General features: G+C 35.6%; 1 protein-coding gene and 1 non-coding gene across 5 annotated transcripts in view; one reads left to right on the forward strand and one right to left on the reverse strand.

The window, feature by feature from the left end:
• LOC114326436 (retinaldehyde-binding protein 1) overlaps positions 1-18,930 on the forward strand; it is a 93,809-nt gene extending 74,879 nt beyond the window's left edge. For all 4 annotated transcript variants that reach the window (XM_050644530.1, XM_028274807.2, XM_028274805.2 and 1 more), the window contains exons 4-6: positions 575-768; positions 6,013-6,229; positions 18,398-18,930. In XM_050644530.1, coding sequence (XP_050500487.1) covers positions 575-768; positions 6,013-6,229; positions 18,398-18,597 — 611 coding nt within the window. In that variant the 3' untranslated portion in view covers positions 18,598-18,930. The remainder of the gene's footprint in view (positions 1-574; positions 769-6,012; positions 6,230-18,397) is intronic.
• Positions 1,094-1,175, reverse strand: Trnas-aga (transfer RNA serine (anticodon AGA)). The gene has a single exon. It is a non-coding gene; the product is annotated as a tRNA-Ser (tRNA).
• Positions 18,931-22,403: the final 3,473 nt, after the last annotated feature.

The raw sequence follows: 22,403 nt of genomic DNA on the forward strand, positions 1-22,403 counted from the left end.
GTACTTCCTCATTGGTTATTCTGTCTGTCCAGAAGATTCTCAGCATTCTTCGATACGTCCACATCTCAAATGCTTCCAATCTTTTGAGGCATTGTTTATTGAGAGTCCTTGTCTCCACACCATACAAAAGAACAGAAAATACATAACATTTTATTACTCGCTTTCTAAGATTTAGGCTGAGGTCTCTACTACATAATATTTGTTTCATATAAGTAAATGCACTTCAAGCCTTTTCTATTCTAATTCGGATTTCTTTGGTATAATCGTTTCTTTCACTAATGTTTGTCCCTAAATAGTTATAATTCTGAACTCGTTCTATCGTCTTATTATTTAGGTATAGATTGATGTTTCACCGTATGGAAGGGGTTAATGCATTATTGACATGTTTATGCAATTTTGGATGCATTTGCTGCACTTTAAAATGCAATTATGCATTTCCACCCATTTTTCTATTATAGACTTTTTTCCTGACGTCATCCTGAACACAATGAAAAAAGTTGCAAGTCTCTAGGTGCTATAGAGCACCTGTTCTCTGCTCTGTTCTTCATTACTAATGTTTTATTTTGATTCTAAGGAGTGTTCGATCTATACTCATTCTCAAATGCCGATATGTGTCGCATCCATGGTGTTGTGTATGAGACTCTTTTAGAAGATGAAGAAAATCAAGTACGAGGATTTGTTCACGTCGCAGATGGACAAGGAGTAGGATTCCCATACTTGACTTTGTTCAGCATCAGGGAGGCTGTGCGTATAGTTAAAAATGGAGAGGTAAGGTTGAATAATATAAAATGATTAATATGTTACGGTAAAAGTAGATAATCTGGTAATTGTACACAATTACCGGTAATTGTGTAGAATTACCAGAGTCGACGGTAAATGTGGGAAATATTCTTTAAAAACACTTTCTTTTCTACTTTTACTAAATAATTAAATTGTTTTAGTTTCTGCCATAGTCGTTGTCAAATAAAAAATACTGGAAATTATATTTATTCGAAAATTAGAAATCATTTATAAACATCTGATGCTTATGATTTTTTAAGATCAAACCTATCAAATAATACCAAAAATAAATAAAAAAAAACAAAAAAGCATTCGCAGTCAGTAGGATTCGAACCTACGCTCCCAGAGGGAATCTGATTTCTAGTCAGACGCCTTAACCGCTCGGCCATGACTGCTATACTTATAATTTCTCAAAAACACGGTATATTCAAATCAATGATGTAAAACCTGTTTATTATAAAATAATTATTATTATAATTAAATGCCTAATATAAAATCTTGAGATTACCATAAAAATTACATAATTATTGTTAATATTTATTATTATAAATATTTGGATAATTGTGGATATTTATATCCGATACTCGATTGGACATACATAATTATTTATTGCGACTCTTCTTTTTCCTTAAAACACCAGTGGCGGATGTTCGAGGTTGATAGGGGAAATTTCTCAATAAGGTCCACAATTAAAGAAAAATTTTTTTTGAAACATAAAGATATAAGCTGACATGGAACTTAAAACATAGACAGACAAATTCAACCCAATAAAACCGCTAGTTAAGAAAATTTTTAAGTTTTTGTGTCCTTGTTCTGCTTCATCCATTAGGCAATATAGGCGGTTGCCTAGGGCGGCGAATTATGAGAGGGCGGCAAAAATACTGTACAAAAAATATTTGTACTTATATAGAAATTAAAATCGAATAACATTTATGTACATCGTACATCCATCAATGGAATATAAGTGGGCATTCATTTCTAGAAAACAAATTGCATTTTCTTAACACTATTCATTAAAAAAGGACAGAAGAGGATATCTCGCTTAGTTTGAATGTAACCGATATTTAACATTTCTCGTTTTAAAGGTCTTTTCAAGCACTACAAAAGGTATTTGTAGCATTATACCTCTAAAATCGACAATTTCTCTGTTATTTTAAGTTGAATACACCGATTTGAGCATGCACCAAAAAAAATATTTTTTCACCTACCATCTCTCTTTTTATTAAAACTAGATTTATGAAAAAATGAATCTTTCTGATTTTTCATAAACTACAAAAATGTTTATATAGTTTTTTCGTTAGATGCACTATTTTTATGGTATTCCCAAAAATACAGTCTCCGAAAAGTGTCATTTTTCAATGAAAATGGCAAATTTTTAACCACGAATCACTCAAAAAGTATTGAGTTATCAAAAAAATTTATAAAACAGTTATTGCTTAGAATTAGGTTCTCTGACCACTTCCAGTGTTAGTTTGATAAAAAAAATTTCCATCCCCGAGAACGGGTGAAAACCACCTCTAAGTTAAAAGCGTCATAGGATATAGCGACTTTGTTTCTTGAGCTATTCCCTACTTACAGTGAAAATATCAAGTAAATTGATGGAGTAGGATGGAATTCGGAGCCAAATACCCTCACTGACTGCACTAATAGATACCTACATCATTTATAGATGAATGCATTCACTTAAAGATTCATTTGGATACCACAATAAAATCACCAATCGCCAATAATTGACATACCTAAATATTTAAAGAAGAGTGGATTAAAAGATATTTTCCCTAATTTTGATATTGCTTTGTGCATTTATTTGTGCCTCCCAGTTGCCAACCAACTTGTCCGCTGAAAGGTCATTTTCGAAAATATCAAGAATATTAAAATAGTCATGAAAATAATTTCCGATCAAGTATGACGCTAGAACGTCTTAACAATTTGTCGATTTTGTCCATAGAAAGTAACGTAACAAAAGCGATAAATTATGACGACATTATAGATGATTTTTCCAAAGAAGAATCAAGAAAGAAATCTGATGTGATCGAACTGGATTGACAATTTTTATGTATTCTTATTTAAATAAAAAAATCTGCTTGCAATTTTTTTTCGCAAAAATGGTACATGCTTGAAGGGCGACTACTAGAGAATTGCCTAGGGCGTCAATTGACCTAAACGCGCCCGCCGCCCCCCCTCCAAGGCAAATATCTAGATCCGCCACTAAACAACACAGTCACTTACGTGAAGATGACAATTCATCCACTACAAAAATAAATAATTGAAGTGTGAGTAGGTATAATTAAAGTTAGTAATCTTTTTGTCGCCTGTGTTCTTACCATATTTTCCTTTCAAATCTAAGGCTGTTCACCGGTTCTTTGAGTATTTGTTAATTATTTATGTAGGTATGCCAGGCTGCTAACCTAACACTACTACCCTCCTTCTTTATCTGGGCTTGGGACTTATCCTGCAGTAAAGCAGCTGCTGAAGAGCTACTCAATGAAAACTCTTAAGAAAAATAACAAATCATAGAAAAGATAGAGTAAGAAGTGGGGAAATAAGAGCGAAATAAGCTGTGGAATAGAAGAAATAAACCTGTGGACAAAAAGAAGAAAAATAGAAGAGAATCAACTCATAGAAAGAATGTTGGAAAACAGAAAAGTAATAATTGTAACAGATACATAGATTGCCAATGGGAAGAAGGAGAATAGGACGCCCGAGGAAAAGGTGGTCCGATAACATCAAATATTTCCATTGCTTATCCGTAGAGCAAAGTCGAGAAAATATAGAACTTAGAACTTAGAACTAAATGTTAATGTAAACATTTTTAATAGTTAAGTAGGTACTTTTAAATAGACTACACACACGAAATTAATTATATGGGCACTTGAAAAATATGGCTTAGTTAGGCAATCAAAAAGGTGGTTATGACTAGAGAAATGAAAAGTGGAGTCACTGAAGGTTTTCACCTCCGATTTCGTTAAACCTTCATCGATTTTCATGAAAATTGGTGAGTAGTTAGAAGATACTTCAAGAAATAAAAGTGACCTGATGACAACTTGCGCTTTTACCCTGGGGGTGGATGCCACCCCTTGTCGGGGGTGAATTTTTTTTATTAAAAATAATACCAGAAATCGATAGAGGGGCAACTTCTAAGCAAAATTTGTTATATAAAGTTATTAACATAAATCAGTACTTTTTGAGTTATCAATAAAATATCAAAGATTTTATTTTTTCTTAAAAAAAATGCATGTTTTAAAGCTGTTTTTCACGTATTACTCAGAAACTAGAAGCTTTTGTAGAAAAGCTATTATTACCAAAATTAAAGATAATAAAAAATTTAATACATTCCCTACTTAAAGAAATAAACTAATGTTATTTCAAACTGAGTTATGGGTAATTGAATGTACATTTTTTTCGACGAGTACTCAAATCAAAGTATTTAACCTTACATAACGGGAAAACGATGAATTTTATAGAATATACTTGTTATGCACTTGTCAAAGTACTTCGGAATACCTATCAAATGAGCTCAAGTAGAAGTTAATAGCATCAAAATTAAGCAATTTATGATGAAAATAAGAGAACCCTTTCGATTTTTTTAGGAAAAAGTGAAAAATAAAACATACGCCATTTCCACAAAAATTAAAATTTGTAGTAATCCTCACAAGAATTTCTTTAGGTTAACATAGTTAATGATTTCAACAATTTTGAACGGTTTAGAATGCATATTTTTGAAAAAAAAGATTTAATTTAAAAAAATCAGAATTTTTAAAATTATCGTACTTTTCATTTTCTTTTGATAATAACTCCAAAAATACTCAATATACGTAAAAAATAATATATACCCTATTCCACGAACATACGCCTGTTTTGCATATTTTACTGTGCAAAATAAGAAGAACGAAAGTAAATTGCAAATTACATTGTTGTTTATTGGAATAATTATTAGCGCCATTTACTTTCGTCCTTCTTATGTTGCACAGTAAAATATTCGTTGTCGAAGTAATCCAAAACAGGTGTATGTTCGTGGAATGGCCCATATAACTAAATTTTAGTTTTTTCTGTTCCAAATATTTTACCGATTGTGCTATTTCCGTAGAGTAAAAAATAACCGAGATAGAAACGTTTAAAATTTCAATTTTGCTGCGATAACCATGTAACCGGGGCCATTTAACCTTTTATTTTTAAAAAACTAAGAGGTTTAAAAGACTAATTTTGACGTTTTTAATAGCTCTTAGAATCAACTTATAACATTTTTGGAAAAAATTTTAAAAGATACATTTCGAAGCATTTTTGGTGCATAAATTTTAATGCTATCAACTTGTTCGAGAGCTTATTTGGTAGATATTTCTATGAACTTTGACAAAAATGTTTGATAAGTTTATGTTATAAAATGCACCATTTTCCCGGTATTTAAGCTTGAATACTTAGATTTGGGTACTCGACGAAAGAAATATACATTAAATTGCCTATAACTCACTTTTAGTTAACACTGAAAGGTTTTTCTAGTGAGGAGTTTATTTAATTTTTTATTATCCTTAATTTTGATAATAATAACTTTTTTGTAAAAACTTACAGTAGGAAAAATGAAAGAATACCCATGAACGAACATATAAAACACGCTGTATTTTCCTGTCACCGTGTCACACAAAAAATTGGCCAGCGCAAGTACATGTAACAATTATTGTTACATGTATTTCCACTGGACAATTTTCTTTGTGACACGGTGACAGGAAAATACAGCGTGTTTTATATGTTCGTTCATGGGTATTCTTTCATTTTTCCGACTGTATAGTTTTTGAGTTATTTATGAAAAATCGTTTAAAAACATGCATTTTTCTCACGAAAAATTAAAATCTTTGATCTTTAATAACTCAAAAAGTTTTGATTTATTTTAATACCTTTATATAACAAATGTTGCTTATAATTTGTCCCTCTATCGAATTGTGGGGTTATTTTTAATAAAATAATTTTCACAAGGTAAAAGCGCAAGTTAGCACCATGTCACCTTTGTTCCTTGAGATATTTTCTAGCCACTCACCAATTTTCATGCAAATCGAAGGTAATAGCTCATATCCACCTTCAGTGACTGCACTATTTCATTACAATCAATTGTGGCTAAATCCCATATAAAACATAATATAAATATTAAATATGGATTTATTAAAAAAAATTCACCTATGTATTTTATATTTAGTGTTTTCATGAGTATACCTATTAAATGGTTTTTGTTATAATTTGCAGAAGACCCTCCCAATGAGACACAAAGAGGTTCACGGTATGCACGTTCTTCCAACAATGAAGTTTGCTGTCGATTTCGGTATGTCTCTAATTTCTGAGAAGATACGTAATCGGGTTAGAGTGTACAGCAATGTTCAGGATATGATATCGAGCGGCCACATTGAAGTTGACATTCTACCCAAAGAATATGGAGGAACCATGCCGATGGCCGAAATGATAGGTAAGTCAATCATTTTGGGACGCTTTTTCTGTAGCATTATATTAGAGAAGTATATATTCATCATCATCATCAAGCATTACAATCTCTATAGAGATTGTAGCTAACGCCATGCAGTGGCGGCCCGTGAGGTAGTGCCATAGAGCCATGGCACTACCTTGCTAACTATCCATAAACATATTTTTTATCTTCAAAACTTTTTAATTCCTATTAATTTTTTTGTGTGTATTTCTTTTGATCTTCATAAATTATATAAAATATGGCAACTATGGGCGCAATACAATCGCTGCCGACAGCGGAGAGTATTCGACAGGAGAATCTCCTTCGCGCCGAAGTCAGTACTGGCACGAGTAAAGAGAGAAAGATTTTACGAGCATTATATGTAAGTGGCAGAGAAAGAGCTATATTGGACTATTAGTATACCTTAAAATTAGAATCTCTGTGCCAGGCACGAGGGTATGATGCCAGGTCTATTTATTTTGAGTTTCTTTACGTGCTGGTTTGTCGCTTTTATTATGTATATTTTCTGTTAAAAAGTTTTTGTATTTATAATTAAACTTTTGGTGCATCATGATCGTGGGTATTTTGATAATATTTTGATTATTTCTTAAGTTTAATTTATTAATTGACAATAAAGATTAGTATTTTAAAAATTTTTTTGGTGGTTTTTCGCTAGAAAAAAAAACTACAAATGTTATAAGGTGTTGTGGAGCTTTCGAGTTAGCTTTAAGAGGTCACGACGAAAAAGAAAATTCAGAAAATAGAGGCATATTATAAGGAGCTGGTCAATTTTAGCGCCGAATTAGACAACGACTTAAAGGTTCATATTATTTAAAGTACCAGATCTTTCAAAGGTCTACCTTCTCCGGACATTTAGTTGCTTCTAATTTATTTATGTCGGAGAAGTTTTCTGCTTATAAGCATCAGTTCTCCGAATGATTTCTTAATGAACCATGGAGACAATTTTAATTTTTAAGCAAAACTCGGTTTAAAACTGAATTAGAAGTAGGTACTGTATTAGCGAGACGAATTAAGTACTACCTCTGGGGCTGTTTCGCTATCGGTTTTATTGTAGAGGGAAGGTTCAAAAAGCACATTTGAAGAAACTATTAAACTTTTAAGTATTTTAGTTACCATTCCTATATCAACATCTGAAGCAGAACGCTGTTTTTCGATGTTTACATCGAAACCTAGTGCTTTAGGTATGCTATCTGCAGAAAAGCATTTTGTAAATTGTATTGATAATTTTAATTATAAAGTCATTGAAAACTTTGCAACCAAAAAATAGAAGAATGAACTTCATATATCGTAAACTTTAAAAGTGACATTACAAAAATTTGTGCATGTGTGTGAATAATGAAATAGTATTATTTTTATAAATTGGTAAATAGAGACTAAATCGTAATAACAATTTTCAAGCACTATCAGCAGTAAATGCTGGTGGTAGGTTAAGAGGTTTTTATTATTAATTAATTTACGGAACTGTTTTGATCAATGTTGGACAATTGCTTGGCACCTCAGATCAATAAACTTAAGATATGTACATAAGATAAAAGTATCCGCGCATATTTTTTTTAGTTTTTGTTGTCAGTATACCTTTTTTTGACAATATCGTGAATCCGTCACTAAAAATTTTGGCGGCTGCCCGAGTTGTGGCACTACCTTCTTAAAGTGGTACGAGCCGCCACTGACGCCATGGCCTTCGAAATCCTCTTCTTGGGTGAGGTGAATTACTCCTGTATGCAGAGGTGTAACCAAGATGATCCTAAGGGGGGGTTACATCTACTTGAAGGTCTCTGGGGGGTATGGAATAATAATGGTGTTAAGCGTATAGAGCTTAAAGTACAACCAAAAGGGGGCGGGGGTTATAACCCCCAAAACCACCCCCTGGTTACGCCTATGCCTATATGTAGTTTATGTGCTGTGTGTCTTTGCTGCTGCCGTGTCTCTTTTTCATTTCTGCCTGTCCTTGCACTGAACTTTATAGTCTTTAGCATTTATTGTTCTTATGTCCACTTCTTCATGTACAATGTACTTTCAGAACGTTGGTTACCATCATAGCTATCCTAATTTTATTCACTGCCACCTTAAATAGCATGCTTGTATCAACACCATACCAATCTCGCAAGTTCTTCAACCATGAGGTTCTTCTTCGTCCTGGACCGCGTTTGCCTGCTATTTTTCCTTGCATAATATTTTGTAGCAACCTATATTTGGGACCTCTCATTACATGTCCGAAGTACTCAAGCTTTCTCTGCTTGATGCTTTTATGATTTCAGTTGTCTTGCTGAGACGTTCTAGTATTGTGGAGTTTATAGAATATTCTTCACCCAGGAAACTTTTAAAATTCTTCTATAGCACCACATTTCGAAAGCCTCAAGGCGATATAGATCGATTTTATTCACAGTCCAGGACTCGACACCATAAAGTAAGACCGAAAACACGTAGCAGCGAAGTAGGCGGATCCTCAATGCCAAATTTAGGTCTCTGTTACATAACACCTTGGACATCCTTCTAAAAGCGGCTCTAGCCTGCTCTATCCTAAATCTAATTTCGCCGTGACTTTCTGCGTTACAATTTAGTTGCTGTCCAAGGTAAACGATTTTATCAACTTTCTCAAGTTTGGTATTATTTACATATATAGATGGTTTTATATGCTGTTGTTTACTTATTACGAGTATTTTGGTTTTCCGTATGTTCAGATCCAGACCTGCCTCCCTACAACTCTCAACGACACTATCAAGTAGTGTTTGCAGACCTTCTTGACTAGAAGCTAGGAGTACTGTATCGTCCGCATATCGCAAATTATTGATGACTTCACCGTTCACAAGTATTCCTTCTTGTTTTTCAGAAAGAGCTTTTCTGAAAATTCTTTCGGAGTAAACGTTGAAAAGCAGTGATGACAAGAGGCATCCCTGCCGTACTCCTCTTTTAATATTAAGAGCCTGTGATTCCACACCATCTACTAAAACTGATGTTGTTTGATTCCAATATAAATTTGCAATTATTCGAACATCTCTGCCGTCCAGGCCTATGTCTTTTAGAGCTTCGATCAATATAGAGTGCTTAACACGATCAAATGCCTTTTGGAATTCAATAAAACAACAGTATATGTCTACATATCTCGACATCTTTGAGCAAGTACGTTCATTCCAAACAATGCCTCTCCCGTTCCAAACCCGTTACGGAAACCAAACTGTGTGTCATCCAGGTATTCCTCGCATTTATTGTAGATACGACTATGTATTACCTTCAGAAAAATTTTCAATAAATGGTTTAACAAACTGATGGTTCTATAATCAGCACAGGTTTTTGCTGTTGTCTTCTTAGGTAGAGCTATAAACAGTGAATTAGACCAGCCATTAGGAAGTTGTCCGCTGGTATAAATGGTATTGAAAAACGAAGTTATAGCCTCTAAAACATTGCTATCATTTATAAGCTTGTATATTTCAGTTGGAACTTCATCAGGACCAGTCGCTCTGCCATCTTTTGATGATTGTACGGCTTTTATTACCTCAGAGCGTGTTATTAGGGGTCCGTCGCAGTTAGTAATATCGGGTGGTGAACAGGGCCTATTTTACCACTAGGCCCATGAGGCCCCTGCCTCGGGCCCGCATTTTATTGGAGCCCGAAAACATCACTAAAAGAAAATTTTTATTGAAAAAACAAAATAAATTTTCAAAATTATTTCATTTTACGAACAGGAAATGATAAATGATAACAAATTAGGTTAGAGTGATACCTATTCATGAACCATAAGTCCATAAACCATTCTTAAACCATAAACCATCATAAAAATGCAATAAGAGTAGGTATAATAGATTGCCTTGTCGGCACCAATAACAATAAGCAAAATTTATACACCACTCCGAAGAATTACAGATACAAGAGCCAAGAGGTAGAATTAAAAAGAGTCATCGTCACGTATTGTCATATTTATTTAAAATGCACTTTTAAATTTAATATTTAGTTTGATGTTTAATGCCGTTTTATGCAAAGACAAGGTATTGCTTGATTGTATGTATTAGTTTTCAGTCCTGTGCATTTTAAGTTCAACTAATCTTTTCATTAATCATCAGTCGTTTATTAAATTTCTGTAAACACTTATTTTTCTTATCTAAGTAATCGTTTCGTTATCATGAGTTACAATCATTTAAGTGTCAGTAAAAAACGAAAAAAGCAAAAAATTAAGAGAACAGAAACAGCAGGCACAAAAAGATGAAATATTATCTTATTTTACACCTCAAAACAGTGCGCAAAAAGGAAGTTCGTCCTCCCATTATGAACTTCTTCTTCTTGTTCTATGGCACTACAACCCAAATTGAGAGGTGGCCTTCTTTATTTTTTGCCTCCACACTTTTTTATCTGTGACTGCTCTTATCCATACAGGGACTTCTAAAAATACTTGTGCATCGCTGGTTACTGTGTCTTCCCAGCACTTTCTAGGCTTTCCTACCGGTCTCTTTTCCTGCATCTGCATCCTAGCGTTCATTGCTTTTTTTGATATAGTCGATTCGCTAATCTGAGACACAACTGTCTACACTACAATCACAACAAAAATTGACTATGTAGAAATAAACAAACCAAGACACGTTGAATGTTCGAGGAGCACTCCCAAATCATAATTTGGGAGTGCTACTCGTGTTTGTTTATTTCTAGTGCATATTTATTGTGATTGTAGTGTAGACAGCTGTGTCTCCGATTAGCGAATCGACTATAGCCTATCCTCTCCCATTTTTATCACATGTCCAGCCCATTGCAATATTTGTATTCTAATGAAGTCTGACAGGGGTGTTTCCTTATAAAGTTGATAAAGCTCGTTGTTGTATCGAATTGTGACGATTCCGTTTCCCCTCACAGGTCCTAGTATTCTCCTCAGTACTTTCCTTTCGAATGTGTCTAGTTTGTTTTTGGATGTTTCTTTCAGGACCCATACTTCACTGCCATAGCATGCTATTAGTCGAATTAAGGTTTTATAGATTCTCATCTTTGTATTTCGGTAGACACTTTTAGACCGAAATATATTGGAGCGGACTAAATAAGCTCTGTTTGCCTGCGGTATTCTTTTCCGTATTTCTCCATTTTCTGATCTGTCGGCATATTTCTACTCCCAGGTATGTAAATTTTCCAACCGTTTCAATGTCATCTTCAGATATAATGTTTTGTGGGACTATATTTTTTCTTGTCGTCTGTATCATTATTTTTGTTTTTTTCTATGTTAATTTCCAGACCTAGCCTTTTCGTTTGCTTTTTTAATTCTGCGTATGTTTCCTGTGCTCCTGTTCATGTTCTACTCATAATATTAACATCATCGGCATAAGAGGCCAGTTAAACGGTTCTGTTGGTCAGGAGATTTCTCGTCCAGTTTGTATTTGCCTAACCGCATACTCCAGTGCCAGGTTAAACAATGTTGGGGCCAGCCCATCTCCTTGCTTCAATCCCTGCGAGACTTTGAAAAAGTCTGTCCGGTGGTTTTGTACTCGTGCACATGCCTGAGTTTCATACATTGTGGCTTTAATTAGTCTAATTAGCTTGTGTGGTATTGCCAATTCAGCCAATATATGAACAGCTTATTACAGAAAGGGACCTAAGTCAGTCTTTTATTATTTTTTGTTAAGAGTGGATTTATTCACTACGGTGGTAGACATATAGTTTATTGTAGAAAGGAACCAGGTTAAATATATTATAATAATAGACAAATCGTATGACGTACTTCTCGTTTACTATAGAAAAGCAGTTTATATCCAGACAGTTTTTTGCATATACATGTCTCGAAAGTTAGTTAACATGACTCGAGTCCCTTTCTGAAATAAGCTGATCATATAGTATAGTCTGTTCCTTTTGATTGAGTCGTATGCCTGTATGAAGTCTAAAGACATGTTGTTGTGAACATGAATGCCGTGTCCCATGATTTTCTCAAGACCTGCTTGACTGTAAATATTTGATCCATTGTCGATCTTCCCCGTCTGCAGCCCGTTGGATACTCTCCAATTAATATTTTGTACTAGTGGTTGGAGCCGCTGGTTTATAATATACTTACGTGAGGACTTTATAATAATATGCTGTACATAGTAGAGAAATTCCACGGTAGTTTTTGCACTTTAAACAATTCAACAATGTTTAATTATTTAAATATAAATTTTATTTATTGTTAATAAAAATTTAAATTCCTGGTGCAACTATATTTCTATTAAATAATTAATACATTTAAAAAATTATTATTTGTATTAAATTTTTGTTAGGGGCCCGAAAATTATGTAGTGCCTCGGGCCTGATTTGAAGTAAAATAGGCTCTGGTGGTGAACTACTCCTATCGTCTTCGAATAGGTTCGTTAACGTAATTTTCCCATTCTTTAAGTTTGTCCTCTACTTCAAATATTACTTTACCATGTTCATCTTGTAGCAATGCAGAATGCAGTTTGTTTCTTATTGAAGATACCAGCCGCTTCTTTCACTTTTTTATACATGCTAAACGTGTCATATTTGTTTTCAAGTTCTTCAATGTCTTGACACTGTTGGGCTAGGTGTTGACTCTTTGCTTCTCGTATTTTACATCGAATTTCTTTTTGTATGCTGTTATAAAGTATTTCGTTGTTTTTCGCTAATCGCCGTTGTTCCATCAAATCCAATATGTCTTCTGTCATCCAAGCCTGCTTTTTTAGCTTTGACCTACCTTGTAAATTTCCCACACAGATTTCTTTTACTGTTGTTACGATTTTATTTAAGCCCTTATCGACATTCTCACCGATATTTTCCCAAATTAAATTTTCGTTCAGTTGTCTTTGAACTGATTCCTTAACTTTCTCGTCTTGTAATTGGGCTGTATCGATATTTTTGCGAGACTTCTTTTTGATCATCTTTTTTAATTTTAATTGGGTTACAGCTACTATGGGATTGTGATCAGACCCAATGTCAGCACCTGGATAAGTTTTACCTGATTTGATGCAGTTTCTAAATCGATTTTTTATTAGAATGAAGTCGATTTGGTTCCTAATAATTTTGTCCTCTGATTCTGCATTTGACTTCCAGGTGTAGAGTCTTCTCGGTGGTAGTTTAAGTGAGTATTCGATATAATTAAATCGTGTTCTTGACACCTTGCTTATTCAAAACCAAGCCGTAGATTCTATAGAATTTTATACTACGACGTCGGCCTTTTATTTTTCAATGTCCGGGCCGGGGATCGAACCTGTACCGTAAATCCACTAGAGTTGCCGATCGAGCGCCTCAACCCACTAAGACATCTGAACGACATCTTTCAAATTTCAGAAGGCTATCTTTCTCTTTCTTATTAAGCCGTTGCTTTTGCACAATTGATTCTATTATTTCATTCTATTGCCAAACGCTCCCTTTATGTATATACCTAAACACACAACATAATGCAACTTCTTCTGACGAAAGAAGATTTTTAAACAAGACAATGCAAGGTATTTATGGTGGATTTTATTGGTTGATAATCAAACTTCACAAATACTATAACTTGAAAAATGAAACGCACCTTGGTAGGACGCATTACAAGTAGACTAAGGAAGGTATCTACACTGAATTTACAATCAAGATGCAGCAGAAATAAACAAACCAAGACACGTTAAATGCTACTAGGAGCACTCCCGAATCATAATTTCAATGTATAAACTTTGGAAATCATGATTTGGGATCATGATTTGGGTATATATATCTACATTGTAAAATATTCGACAGATTCGACACTATTCAACTGACTAACTTGTTACAAGAATACCAGATAGTAAACACCTTTGTCTATCTCGGGTCTAGTATAACTAACGATGGTAACTGTGAAGCAGAAGTTCGGAGACGTATTGGTATGGCAAAAAATGCGATGAGTCGCCTAACTAAAGTTTGGAAAGACATATCTATCTCTCAAAATATCAAGATGAGACTGGCGAATGCCCTTGTATTCTCAATATTTCTATACGGAGCAGAGACTTGGATTCTTCGCGCATGCGAGCGCCAAAAAATTGATGTCTTTGAGATGTGGTGCTGGAGAAGAATGCTGCGCGTACCTTGGACAGCTCATAGGACAAACGTTTCCATTCTAAACCAACTTAAGGTTAAAAAAAAGGCTGTCCATAATAATGTCTGCAACGAATACTGCAATTCTTTCGTCACGTGGTTCGCAGAGGTGACGACAGTTTGGAGAGATTAATTGTTTCTGGAAACGTTCCGGTGAGAAGATCAAGAGGACGATCACCAACTAGATGGTCCGACCAAATAAAGAATTCAGCTGAAAACTCATTCTGCGAAGCTCTTAGAGAGCAGCTGAAGATAGAGACCAATGGAGAAACATTGAAAACTGACCCGCATCTAACCGCTGAACTTTTGCTCCCCATAATCCGAGAGGTGTGGGAAACAAACCGCATTCCAGCGGGCTGGAAAAAAGGTAATATTATTAAGCTTCCAAAAAAGGGCAACCTCACACTGTGCAAAAATTGGAGAGGAATAACCTTGCTTACCGTCATAAATAAAATTTTTACGATCATCATACATAAAAGATTAACAAACAAGGTTGAATTTCGAGCTAATCAAGCAGGTTTTAGACCAGAATCTTCCTGCATAGATCACATTAATACAGTGAGGGTAATAATGGAACAATCGGTTGAATGGAACACACCTCTATACATGGTCTTTGTCGATTTCGAACGTGCCTTTGACAGCCTGTCTCATGCTGCTATATGGAAAATTTTAGAGCTAAGAAACATTCCTCATAAAATAATTTCCATTATAAAGTCACTGTACACTGAGGCGACGTGCAGCGTGACACACAATGGGGTCAACAGTGACGAATTTGACGTACTTACTGGAGTCAGACAGGGATGTGTGCTTTCTCCGTTTCTGTTTAACATAGCTCTGGACTATGTTCTCTCCAAACTAGACTTCGACACAAAAGGGATACAATGGACGTTAACCACACGCCTAAGTGATCTGGAATACGCCGACGATATCTGCCTGTTAGGACAAAGGTTCCAGGATGTGGCCGACCAATTGGAAACACTATCCACTGAGGCCAATAAAATAGGTTTAAAAATCAATATTGGTAAAACCAAGTCGATGAGAATAAATGCAAGGAACAACACGCTATTTAATATCGACAACAAGCAGATTGAAAATGTGGAGAACTTCACGTACCTTGGAAGTGTCATAACAGAAAGCGGAGGTACAGAAGACGATATTCGTATGAGGATACGAAAAGCTCAACAAGCTTTCAGCATGCTTAACCCTGTTTGGAGGTCTGGAGAATATACTACAAGGACAAAGATCCGAATATTCCAGTCAAATGTTACGTCTGTTCTACTCTATGGATGTGAAACCTGGAAAGTGACAAAATACCTTACAGACAAATTGCAGGTCTTTGTTAACAAATGTCTACGAAGAATTGTTCGTATTTTCTGGCCAAACACCATCAGAAACGAAGATCTGCTACACCTGACCCAACAAAAGAGGGTAGAAAATGAAATAAAATACAGAAAGTGGGGGTGGATAGGTCACACACTCCGAAAAGATAGTTCCAGTATTGCAAAAAATGCCCTAGAGTGGAATCCCCAAGGAAAGAGAAAAAGAGGTCGCCCAGCACAAACTTGGAGAAGATCCATCATGGACGAGATAAGAAGTCAAGGAAAGTCTTGGAATGAGGTGAAGGCCCTAGCGCAAAATAGAACTCGATGGTGCGTTTTCACTGAAGCTCTATGCTCCACTTAGGAGTTCAAGAACATTATATATATATATATATATATATATATATATATATATATATATATATATATATATATTATTGATTGATAATCAAACTTCACAAATACTATAACTTGAAAAATGAAACGCACCTTGGTAGGACGCATTACAAGTAGACTAAGGAAGGTATCTACACTAAATTTACAATCAAGATGCAGCAGAAATAAACAAACCAAGACACGTTAAATGCTACTAGGAGCACTCCCGAATCATAATTTCAATGTATAAACTTTGGAAATCATGATTTGGGATCATGATTTGGGTATATATATCTACATTGTAAAATATTCGACAGATTCGACACTATTCAACTGACTAACTTGTTACAAGAATACCAGATAGTAAACACCTTTGTCTATCTCGGGTCTAGTATAACTAACGATGGTAACTGTGAAGCAGAAGTTCGGAGACGTATTGGTATGGCAAAAAATGCGATGAGTGGCCTAAGTTTGGAAAGACAGATCTATCTCTCAAAATATCAAGATGAGACTGGTGAATCCCCTTGTATTCTCAATATTTCTATACGGAGTAGAGACTTGGATTCTTCGCGCATGCGAGCGCCAAAAAATTGATGTGTTTGAGATGTGGTGCTGGAGAAGAATGCTGCGCATACCTTGGACAGCTCATAGGACAAACGTTTCCATTCTAAATCAACTCAAGATTAAAAAAAGGCTGTCCACAATAATGTCTGCAACGAATACTGCAATTCTTTCGTCACGTGGTTCGCAGAGGTGACGATAGTTTGGAGAGATTAATTGTTTTTGGAAACGTTCCGGTGAGAAGATCAAGAGGACGATCACCAACTAGATGGTCCGACCAAATAAAGAATTCAGCTGAAAACTCATTCTGCGAAGCTCTTAGAGAGCAGCTGAAGATAGAGACCAATGGAGAAACATTGTTAAAACTATTGGATGAAATCACGATCATATGATTCGGGAGTGCTCCTAGTAGCATTTAACATGTCTTGGTTTGTCTATTTCTACTGCATGTTGATTTTAAATTTAGTATAGTAGAAGTAGACCAAGGAAGGTGTCTAGTCGAAGAGGTACCAAGATAACGATTGCTTGAGAGCGGTCAGTCGGTGCGTCGGTGAGAAATGTTGGGAAGAGGAGATAAGACTGGCATGTAGGCATTGATCATATCAATGCCTTGTTGAAAAGTCTGAACTTCTCCTTTCGAAAAAATATCAATGATATAAAACTATTAAGTTTATTTTATCTTTAAGCTATTATTTCCATTCGTATTCTTCTTCTTCACGTGCCATATCAGAATTATCAGACGTTGGCGATTGGCGATCACCATTGCGAAGGTTTCTCGATCTTCTGCAATATGGAATAGGTAATTGTCCTGCATTTGATATCTGAGTACATTCACGAATGTTTTTTAACCAAGAAGCCTGTTTTCTCCCTTCACCTCTACGGCCCTCTATTTTGCTTTTAAGGATCAGTTGTAACATTTTATATCGACTTCCCCTGACTATATTATGTCCCAGATAAGACATTTTTCGATGTTTAACTGCCTTTAGCAGTTCTCTGTCTTTGCTGACCCTCCTTATAGTACTTCTTCATTAGTTTTTCTTGCTGTCCAGGGTATCTTCAGCATCCGTCTATGAATCGACATTTAAAATGCTTCAATTCTGTTCATGATCGATACTTTTAGCGTCCACACTTCTGCACTATACAAAAGTACGGACCAAACATAGCAGTTAACCATTCTTTGTCTTAGTTCTAAACTGAGAAGATTATTGCAAAGAAATGGTTTTTTTGCATAAAAGTCATTGCTATTCTACGTTTTATTTCTATGTCTGGATCTAGTTTGTCCGTTATCACAGTTCACAAATATGTCATTTTGTGAACTTTCTTAACTTGGACTCCGTTTAATTGAAGCTTTGCATTGGGATGTGGGTCACGACTAAACGCTAAAAATTTGGTTTTGTTGTTGAAAATGCAACCTTGTCTGACTCCTCGTTGTTGAAGATTTCATCGGTGTAGTTATCTCCAATTTTTACGATAGCAGTTTGATTCCAGTACAAATTTTTAATGACACGAATATCCTTGTCATCTATTCCGATATTTTTCAGTATTTGCATTAATTTTACATGCTGTACTTTATCGAGTGCCTTTTCGAAGTCCACGAAACATGCAAATACATATTTTCTTTAGTTGCGAAATTTCTGTAATAGGATGTTAAGCCCAAAAAGTGCCTCCCTGGTTCCCATAGCATTTCTAAAACCAAATTGGATATCTTCGAGATCTTCTTCGCATTTGCGTCTAATTCTGTTGTGAAGTATTCTTAGGAAAATCTTAAGAGTATGGCTCATAATTAGGCTAATTAATCGATATTCTGAGCATTCCTTTCGTATATTCTTAGATATTAAGATTTAAAGAAACTAATAAAAATTAATAGATATACATGTTTTTTCAGCATTATGGAAGAAAGAATTGTACGCAGCTCATCCTGTTTTAATGTCTCACGACAGGATGGAAGTGAATGAAGAGTTATTCACCGAGAAAGCAAAAGAAGGAGCTGTATCAGCTCTTAAAAGAAACGTGACCTCTTGTGGCTCTGAAGGCGATTCCTTATGTGGTATAACAGGCAATTTTAGGAGGCTAGAAGTAGATTAGGGTTAAGTTTAGAAGTTAATGTAGAAATAGACTTAGGTTGTGTATACAAATGTTTCAACAAGAAACTTGTTCTATATAATGAATTAATCAGTATGTTGCTAAAATATGTACCACTAACTGTGTTTTGATTACTTCATACATTTAATTTCACGACTTATTATTATTTCTTGTTAAAACAGTCTGTATATATTTTATACCAATCTGATTCTGGTTTAGTTTAAGCTTCATGCATTTTTATTATTTTCATTCATTTCAACAAATCATCAGTGGAAATTATGTGATTACCTGTTATATATTATAACTATTTTTATAATAAAGAATTAATTGTATAAATATATTATTACTTTGTTCCATTTTAATATAGTCTAAGAGCTGGGAGCGGATTTTGTACGTGATAAATATTGATTGATAAGAATTAGTTGTGTACATGACTTTCACCAACGGCCGGATACCAGAGTTGGGGCCGAGGGTAGTTATAAGGGGTCAAAGTCACGGATTTTATTATTATTTTTATGACGCTCATGATCGAGATAGTGCACCAAAATTTGGGAATAAGTAGGTCATGACGTACCTAAGTAAAATCTCTAGGGGCTCAACGCTGCGTGGCCGACAAAGGGGTGGGGGTAGGGGTGAATATAAAAAATATAAAGGGTTTTTTGCGACGGGTTTTTTTCGTGATTGAGATAGTGCACCAAAATTTGGGTATAAGTAGACCATGACATAGATAATTAAAATCCCCAGATCCGGAAACCAGAGTCGGGAAGGAAGGTAGTTATAAGGGGTCAAAATTCCGTTTTTTATTATTATTTTTTGTGACGCTCATGATCGAGATAGCGCGCCAAAATTTGGGAATAAGTAGGTCATGACGTAACTAAGTAAAATCTCCAGGAGTGGAACGCTGCGTGGCCGACAAAGGGGTGGGGCAGGGGTGAATATAAAAAAATGTAAGGGGTTTTTTGCGACGTTTGTGATTGAGATAGTGCACCAAAATTTGGGAATTAGTAGACCATGACACAACTAAGTAATATCCCCAGAGGCGGAAACCAGAGTGGCGGACAAGGGTAGTTATAAGCGGTAAAAGTCGCGGTTTTTATTATTTTTTTTGCGGCGCTCATGATGGAGATAGTGCACCAAAATTTGGAAGTAAGAAGGTTATGACGTAACTAAGTAAAATCTTCAGGGGCGGAACGCTGCTTGGGGTACAAAGGGGTATTAGGCAGGGGTGAGTATAAAAATATATGGGGTTTTTTTTGCCGTTCGTGATCAAGATAGTGCACCAAATTTTGGGAATAAGTAGATCATGACATTACTAAGTAAAATCTCCAGGGCAGAACACTGCGTGGGGGACAAATTTTGTGCCGGGTCACAAAAAAAAATAATACACACTGCGACTTTGACCCCTTAAAACTACCCTCATCCCCAACTCTGGTTTCCGGCTCTGGGGCTTTTACTTAGCTAAGTCATGGTCTACTTATTCCCAAATTTTGGTGCACTATCTCAATCTAGCACGTCGCAAAAAAACCCTTACATTTTTTATATTCACACCTACCCCCACCCCTTTATCGGCCACGCAGCGTTCCATCCCTGGAGATTGTACTTAGTTACCTCATGACCTACTTATTCCCAAATTTTGGTGCACTATCTCGATCATGAGCGTCACAAAAAAAATAATAAAAACGGCGAATTTGATCCCTTATAACTACCCTTATGCCCAATTCTGGTTTCCGGCTCTGAGCATTTTACTTAGTTATGTCATGGTCTACTTATTCCCAAATTTTGGTGTACTCCCTCAATCACGAACGTCGCAAAAAAGCCCCTTATATTTTTTATATTCACCACTGCTCCACCCCTTTTTCGGCCACGCAGCGTGCCACCCCTGGAGATTTTACTTAGTTACGTCGTGACCTACTTATTCCCAAATTTTGGTGCACTCTCTCGATCATGAGAGTCACAAAAAAAAATAATAAAAACGGCGACTTTGACCCCTTATAACTACCCTCATCCCCAACTCTGGTTTCCGGCTCTGAAAATTTTACTTAGTAATGTCATGATCTGCTTATTTCCAAATTTTGGTCCACTATCTCAATCACGAACGTCGCAAAAAACCCTTTATATTTTTTATATTCACCCCTACCCCCACCCCTTTGTCGGCCACGCAGCGTTCCGCCCCTAGAGGTTTTACTTAGTTACGTCATGACCTACTTATTCCCAAATTTTGGTGCACTATCTCGATCATGAGCGTCATAAAAACAGTAATAAAATCCGCGACTTTGACCCCTTATAACTACCCTCGGCCTTAACTCTGGTTTCCGGCCGTTGGTGAAAGTCATGTACACAACTAATTCAACATATTCCCGTATAGTTTTTCCATATTACTTATCACGCACAAAATCCGCTTCTATCTCTCCGACTAATAGTTGTCATAGGTGCGATAGTTGTCTAGATCAAGATAAATGGTGAAAATGTAAATAACATTCGTTATGCCGACGATATTCTCGCTGAAAGTGAGAAAGACCTTCATACGCTTTTAAATACAATTTGTGATACTGGGGAACACTTTGGTTTAACAATAAACATAAAGCAAACAAAAACCATGGTTATCAGTGAGAGGGGTAAAGTCATTAACAAGGATCCGGATGAAAAATGAACACAGCAAACAAGTGGACAAAATGAAATACTTAGGAGTCTGGAGTACGAAGGATATCCGAAATCAAAAATTCGATCGATGAATAGAGCAATCAAGATAGCCTTTTTGAAGATGAGGAAAGGACCCCGCAACACTCCTTATGGATAAGTGGTCCCGGTCAAATTTAACGAAAGTTTGGTGAATGATACTTCTCGATGTGTAGATTAAAAAAGTCCATGGGACCTGGGTCTGAATAACTACTATTCGCGAGCTACAGACTTCTGAAGTTATTGGATTCAGGTGCTCGGTTTACGTTAAGTGCACTAATTCACGGTCAAGTGAACGAAAATATTTATTATTGGAAGAAGAAAAACTTATTTTCTTCATGCACACTTGCGTGTTGTATATGAATTCGTGGTCAAAAATAGATGCATCGTATTTTAGTCTTCAGAAAACCTCCGAAAAATCCTCAGAAAACTAAAGAAGTGCTATATTAAATATGCTACTAGAGCGATATAAGAATTATTATGTTTTCATGAATGCTTCATAGTTATGCAATACCAGCACAGCTGCAGTTTCGCCTTATCTTTAGAATACTACTGAACAGTGGCTGATCTAGGGGGCGGAATGGGGTAATTCCACCCGTAACATACACCAGAATTAAAGAAAAAATTGTTCTTCATTTAACGGGAATGAACGAGATGGAGCCGTCAAAACACATTTATAACCAAAGGCAGGATGGTGTGAGGAAAAGACCTCAGACCCAGAGTACGATTTAAGGACCAGGTGGAAGACGAGTTACGGGTGTTAAGAGTACGAAATTGGAAAACCAAGGCTAGGAAGGAATGGAAGCTGATTCTTGAACATGCCGAGGTCCACCAGGGGTTCTAGAGCCAGTGATGATGAACTTTTAAATACAAAATATTATACAATGGAAGGTGCTACAGCTGAAGTTGCTCAACAATTATTACAGAGGTTATTAACTCCCAATGTTGTACAAGCTAGAGTTGAGACTGATAATCTGATTAGAAGAAATGGCCAATGGAGAAGGCTTCATAATCATGATTTTACCAACTTTCTTCTTTTCAACTTAGAATATCTAAAAGACCTTACGATTGAGATATATCAAATTAAACTGGCACCGCCTTACATACAAGATAAAATAATTAGAGACAATGAC

The sequence above is a fragment of the Diabrotica virgifera genome, chromosome 1 (assembly GCF_917563875.1).
Source record: "Diabrotica virgifera virgifera chromosome 1, PGI_DIABVI_V3a".
Taxonomy (NCBI): Eukaryota; Metazoa; Arthropoda; class Insecta; order Coleoptera; family Chrysomelidae; genus Diabrotica; species Diabrotica virgifera.